The following is a 6,203-nucleotide window of genomic DNA, read 5'->3' as shown; positions in this document are numbered from 1 at the left end:
ATGGCCCTTAAAAATTTTAGTTGATCCTCCATAAACAACTCAACCGCTAAACTTTAACCCTTTTTTATTGTCCGCTAATCCTAAGTAATTAAAGTAGTTGTGGAGAGGATTATACATAGCTCTAGTAGTAGTGACCGATGTCAAAAGATGAAGACTTAGCAGGCTTTTTAGGATGACACTACACAATTTAAAAGGGAATAAATTATGAGACTTATTCAATCTTAATTGAGTAGCCTTCTTAGATAGGGACCCGAGATAATTCAAAATAACATTTAAGCATGTGAAAAATCAAACCATACCTCTGCAAACCCTAATCGAGTACCAACCCGAAATAGTCGGTGGTTGTGAGATTGAGCTTTTATGAGATAATGACTTTTTTTTTTTTTTACGATTTAATAGAATAAACTTCCGGCTCAATAAGATTTGTAAGAACACTGGGTTACGGCCATGGAAGACAGAGTTGCGTAGTCCCTGTCAGACAGACAGTGCAACAAACACGATATGGGAAGGCTCAACTCTAAGCGCGAACGTAAGCAAGCAAGGTATTGGATCGAGCAGATTTCCATCGATCAGACATCGACGAGGCACTGGGTGCTCTGCTGGAACCACCAGTAGTCGCCGAATCCAGCCTTCCGCACCAGAAACAAGGGGCAGTTGACGTGGAGGTGGTACCAGCCGGAGATCCATGTGCCGACCTTCCACCGGAGGCGGCCGTCTACGACCACAGAGAGGAGGACGTACCCCGCTTTCTTGTCCTGGCACAGAGCAGCGGCGAGGTTGGAGTCGAGGGGGACATCGCTGCCGAAGAGGAAAGGAGACCAGATGACTTGTTGGTGGGGTCTCAGGTAGACGGCGGGGAGCACGGTGGAGGTGGTGATCTGCTGACTGTTGTAGCGGGCGTAGGCCACGAGGCGGTTGTAGTAGATCCCGATGCGGTCGTTGGGGTTGCGGGGGGAGATGGTGACCTGGAGGACGGAGGTGAGGATGGCGGCGTCGGCAGTGAGGTTGAGCTGGACGAGGGAGGAGTCTTGGAGGTAGAAGCGGGGCTTGGTGGGTCGGAGGACGAGCCAGACGATGAGGACGATGAGGAGAACGAGCGTGATCAGGAAGAGGATGCAAGCGATGATTCGGCGGTAAATCCGGCGCCGCTCGCACTCGCCGTAGTTGTGGCCGCATTCCCTCTTCTCCGACATCGCCAATCGAACAATCGATGCTTAATTGGATCGAGATGAGAGAAGCAAAGGACGGTTTGGCCATTCGCCGGGGTGTGTAGTGGCTTATAAAAGTGAAGTGGCCGATGAACCAGCAGTTTTTCGAATTTAGCGGTACATGGTAAGAAATCAATTAAATAGGCTTCGCTGAAATTTGAAAGCAAATTAACCTTGTCGCTTTTGTTAAATAAGAAATACAAAATAACAAGAAGCTGCTGGTTTTGGCTTATTACTTGATTTTACTTCATCAAAAAAAAAAAGAAAGAGAAAAGCCTGTACGATGATCATTTATAGCCGCTGAATGTTGTTAGTTTTGAAAGCCGATGAATGTTGTTAGTTGATGAGTTATAACTGAAGGCGATGGATGTCCTCTATGATCAAGACTATTGAATCATTTATAAGAAAACAAAGAAAAGAGTCATAGAAAATTATCAAGACTAAAGAAAGCCTCTAGCCCAAAATGTTCACGCAGTAAAATTACAAACTAATTCCCATCAGACATGATAAATGAATCATTTATAAGAAAACTCGAACTAACCCAAAGAAAGCAGAGCACTGTACTCTGTTTTTTTACTTGCCGCCTTCAAGATATGCCTCCAATCCATCAGGCGCATTAGGGATGCTTCCCTCTGTGTTGATATTGATTGTCGAGCTTACGCCGGAATCTCCATCAGTTGCTTGCCTATGTCGATCCCCCAATACTCATCCTCGTCGCCGTCTTCAGGCTTCCATTTCTCAACAAGCGGTGCGAGTACACCCACTGCATGGCACATGTCCGGCCGCCGGCGGGGGTCTTCTGCAGCGCACTGACCTGCTAGTTCAGCAATGATACAAATGTTGTCGAAGGTATCATCTGTAAGTGTAATTACTGGGTCGATTATTTCCTTCAAATTTTCCTTGATACTCATCCTGCTACGGAACCACGCCAATAAGTATCGACTTGGTTCAGAACGAGTCTCATCCAGAGCCATCAAACCAGTCAAGAGCTCCATCAGCACTATTCCAAAGCTGAACACATCAACCTTTACTGTAACCTTCCCGGTCGCTGGTTCAGCCATGGCAAGAGGATTTAAATTAATCAAAGTTGTAGTAAAAGATATAAGTAAACTGGAATACTGAACAAAATAGCATACTTGCATACTCTGGAGCTAAATACCCAAAAGTTCCGGCAAGTTTAGTAGCAAGAGAGTGTTTTTCATCAGGGGCAAGTTTGGCTAGCCCGAAATCTGAAATTTTAGCCCTGTAGTCATCGCTGAGAAGTATATTAGATGACTTGAAATCCCTGTGAATAAAGCATTGATTAGCAAATCTATGAAGATACTCAAGTCCCCTAGCGATATCCAGTGCAATGTTAAGCCTCTTCTTCCACGTCAAAGGCTCCAACCTCTCCTTTTTCCAGTGGAAAAGATGCTTGCTTAAAGCCCCTTGGGGCATATACTCATAAACAAGAAGCATTTCATTCTCTTCCGCGGAGTAGCCCAATATTGATACCAAATGACGGTGGCGGACTCTTGAAAGAACAGCAATTTCGGCTTTGAATTCGTCCCACGCTTTGTTACTCACCACTGAAGATTCTGTTCGCTTCACTGCAATCATCTTTCCGTCATGTAACTCTCCCTTGTATACAATTCCAAATCCTCCACGGCCGAGCACATTCTCTGGGGCAAAATTTCTGGTAGCGGCACGAAGAACCTGGATCGATATCACCAAGTTCCCTGCTTCAATCAAATGTGCATCTGTGTCGTCACTGTTGTTTATTCTAAACAGCTCTCTATCAGCTGCTCTGTTATCGGCATTATTTGCAGTTGCAATTTTGATTAGTCCATGTGGATCAGGAGAATCTCTAGGATGAGGAACCAGGCTGAATGGTGGAGAGCTATACTTTTTCCATTTCTTAGAGTAAAAAAGAAACAGAATAACGATTACAGTAACTAAGATGGCTGCTATAATGGGAACAACAATAACCAAAGTTTTTGACCTGGAAGAAGATGAACCACCTGAAGAGCCTGGTGTAACAGATGATTTATTGGCATCAAGAATAACCGTGACTGCACTGGAGAACTCTGGAAAAGGAGGTGAAATACTGTTCGAAGAAAGATTCAACAATTTCAACGATTTCAACTTAGTCAAGCTCGAAGGGATTGTGCCAGTGAGATTGTTGCCTTGAAGAAATATCTGAGAAAGCGCATCCAAGTTCCCAAGTGAAGGGCTAATGGTGCCATTCAAATGATAGTTTGGCAAGTTGATCACAGAAACTTTGCCACCAGAACAAGTTATGCCCAAAGCAGTACAAGAATTGTTCGTAGACCAAGAGACCAGGAGATTCTGCGGGTACCCAACACCGTCAAGGAAATCCAAGAGTGCTGAAACCTCCGGAGGGCAAGGAGCTCCAGGCACGGATTGGCAAAATGAGTTTCCGGAATATGTGAAGTCAACGAAGCTCACGTTTGGAATCGGCCCCATGAAGTCGTTGTTGCCCAAATGCAACGATTGAAGCTTCGGCGAATTTGCTAAGTCAAATGGAACTTCTCCAACCAGCTTGTTGTTGTCGAGCCACAGGGTGTGCAACGGCAAGTCCGAGAAGCTCGCCGGGATCTTTCCGGTGAGGCTGTTGGACGACAGCCTGAGGAGGCTCAAGGAGTGCATGTCGCCGAGGAAATCAGGCAGCGGGCCGATGACATTGCAATTAGACAAGGACAAGTTGACGAGCATAGCCGAGTTGGCCAGATCCGGCGGAAGAATCCACCCTGTGCTCTTCTTGTTCAATGGGTTATTGTCCAAACTGATCTCTTGCAAGCTATCGAGGCCGACGAAGAAGTCGGCCGGAATGGAGTCGAACTGGTTGGATCCAAGGAAGGCAAATCGGAGTCGGGAGAGCCCTCTGAAGGTGGGAAGAGGCCCCTGCAGTTGGTTGCCCTGGAGGCCGATGTTTTCGAGCATGGAGAGCTTGTTGAAGTCGGCGGGGAGAGATCCATTCAATCCGAGGTTCTTGGATTGAATCTGCGTGACGCGGGAGCCGGAGCAGAAGACAAATTGCCACCGCTGGGTGCCGCATGGATCCTGGTTGTCATCGGGCCAGCCGAGAAGCTCTGCGTTGGTTAAACCCTTGCGGAACTCGTCGAGTATCTCGTAGTCGCCCGAGTCGGTGGTGCCGCGGGCGGCCGCCGCCAAAGCGGCGAGGAGAAGACACAGAAGTAGGATTCTCATCGGATTCCGCCGCCCCATTCCGTAGATTGAGCGCAGGCGGCGCGAGGACGCTCAATAATCAATATCGAACGGTGCAACCATCGCCAAGAATCGAGATCGAGAAGCGCGGTGCAGTTTCAATGTCCTAGCAGTCCACATCAAATACAAACACCAATATTATAAATAAATATACTGCCGAAACATCAAAAATCTAAGCCAAAAGCAAAGTAAAAAAAATAAAAAATCGAAATCGAGAAGAAGAAAACAATTATACTCACAGAATCTGATCTTCCACGGCTCCACCACGAGAGCATGAACGAGAAGTTTCTGTAGCAGAGACTGCGCAGGCAGCCCGTCGAATCCTATAGATCTCAGCCAAAACCCTGAAACAACACGAATTTGGAAGGAAGGGGGAAGCGTTTCTGGTAGTCCAGTTGTCCCTTCATTCTTGTTTATTGCACAAGCGTGTTTATTGCGTTCGCCATTTCCAAAATCACTGAAAGTTGCACGCATCCAGAAGAAATTTGTGACCAACTTACAGTCAAAGTCTATTTTTTTTTCTTTTTAGGATGATATTATAATTTAATTCAATTTAATTTGATTTAACCAAAGTTAAATTTGAATATTAGGATTTTTTATATTAATGTCAGGTAATATTTTTTTTAGGTCTTAATCACAAATTAGTCATCAATTATTTCATACAGTATTGTATATTTTTAAATAATGTATTCATTTGCGAGAAGTCTTCTAAAGTAACTTAGTTATTATTAAGCCAAATAACATGGCCCAAATTGTTTAGAAATAACATATTAATCAAGTTTTAATTTCATAGATTCTTATACAAGTGTTTCTAATCTTTTTTGAGTTATTGGAGATAAAAAAAAATCAATTGTCATTTTAAAAAATAAGCATAGTGTTTTACTTTTAGATTATTATATAAAATGTTCAAACTCAATGAGAAAAAAAAAGAAACGAGTTTGATATGCCAAGAATATCTCACCATGATATGAGAAAGACAGATAAATTACCTTTTTATATAAAGCATACAAATCATGTTAGACTTTTTGTTATAATTTAAAGAACCTTGTTATTTAATTTTTATATTTCTATTTAACTACCATTCTATTCCTTGGAACATTAGAGAACACAGTCATAGAATTCTTTGTATTGGTTTTTGATTATTTGATTTTTGGTGGTCATTCCCTTTTAGTGTCTTTTGGGTGTCCTGAATCAACCCCAATTGAACATATTAGTTGGTGCCCAACAAACCTTTTTGTCTTTTCACTGAGGGCCCATGTTTCTTTTTCTTCTTTGGGTTTTGAAAAAGATTTCCATCTTTAAAAAGTAGATAATTTTAAATTTAATAAACTCTATTAGAGCTTTAAAATAAATAAATATATATATTCAAACTCTATATATTCTAAGCGATTTCAGATACTATTAGATTGATAAGTAAAAAATGACTCGATACTTAACCCATTAAATTCAGTTTGGCCGTAGATAATGCTCTAGATTTTCATATTCTTAGCGACATTTTTTGATGTTGCTTATAGATTTTCAATTATAGTTTCACCAGTCCTAAAATAAATGAAAGTGCTTTAAGGTTTTGTTATGGCCAAGATGAATTTACTCGAGTTGAGATTCTCTTACATTTGAAAATCTGACACCTAGTTCCATCAAACCCAATCATAATCAATTTGAAATTTTAGATTTTTTATTATAAACCATTTCCTTAAGATGGAAGGAATAAATATATTACGTACAACATTAAATAGAAACTTTCACTCAGTAAAAAATAAATAATTT

At 42.2% G+C, this 6,203-nt stretch overlaps 2 protein-coding genes across 2 annotated transcripts; both read right to left on the bottom strand.

The window, feature by feature from the left end:
* Positions 1 to 569: 569 nt before the first annotated feature.
* On the bottom strand, positions 570 to 1,193 carry LOC122032220 (NDR1/HIN1-like protein 1). Its single transcript, XM_042591521.1, has one exon. The coding sequence runs from the start codon at positions 1,191 to 1,193 to the stop codon at positions 570 to 572; it is 624 nt and encodes a 207-aa protein (XP_042447455.1).
* Positions 1,194 to 1,671: 478 nt separating this feature from the next.
* LOC122045448 (receptor-like kinase TMK3) lies at positions 1,672 to 4,816 on the bottom strand. The gene is made up of 3 exons (XM_042605709.1): positions 4,676 to 4,816; positions 2,345 to 4,542; positions 1,672 to 2,256 (listed from the first exon to the last, which is right to left on the bottom strand). The coding sequence occupies exons 2-3, from the start codon at positions 4,434 to 4,436 to the stop codon at positions 1,865 to 1,867; spliced, it is 2,484 nt and encodes an 827-aa protein (XP_042461643.1). The 5' UTR covers positions 4,437 to 4,542; positions 4,676 to 4,816; the 3' UTR covers positions 1,672 to 1,864.
* Positions 4,817 to 6,203: the final 1,387 nt, after the last annotated feature.

Source organism: Zingiber officinale, chromosome 1B (genome assembly GCF_018446385.1).
Source record: "Zingiber officinale cultivar Zhangliang chromosome 1B, Zo_v1.1, whole genome shotgun sequence".
In the NCBI taxonomy this organism is placed as follows: Eukaryota; Viridiplantae; Streptophyta; class Magnoliopsida; order Zingiberales; family Zingiberaceae; genus Zingiber; species Zingiber officinale.
This window is presented reverse-complemented; position numbering and strand designations above follow the sequence as displayed.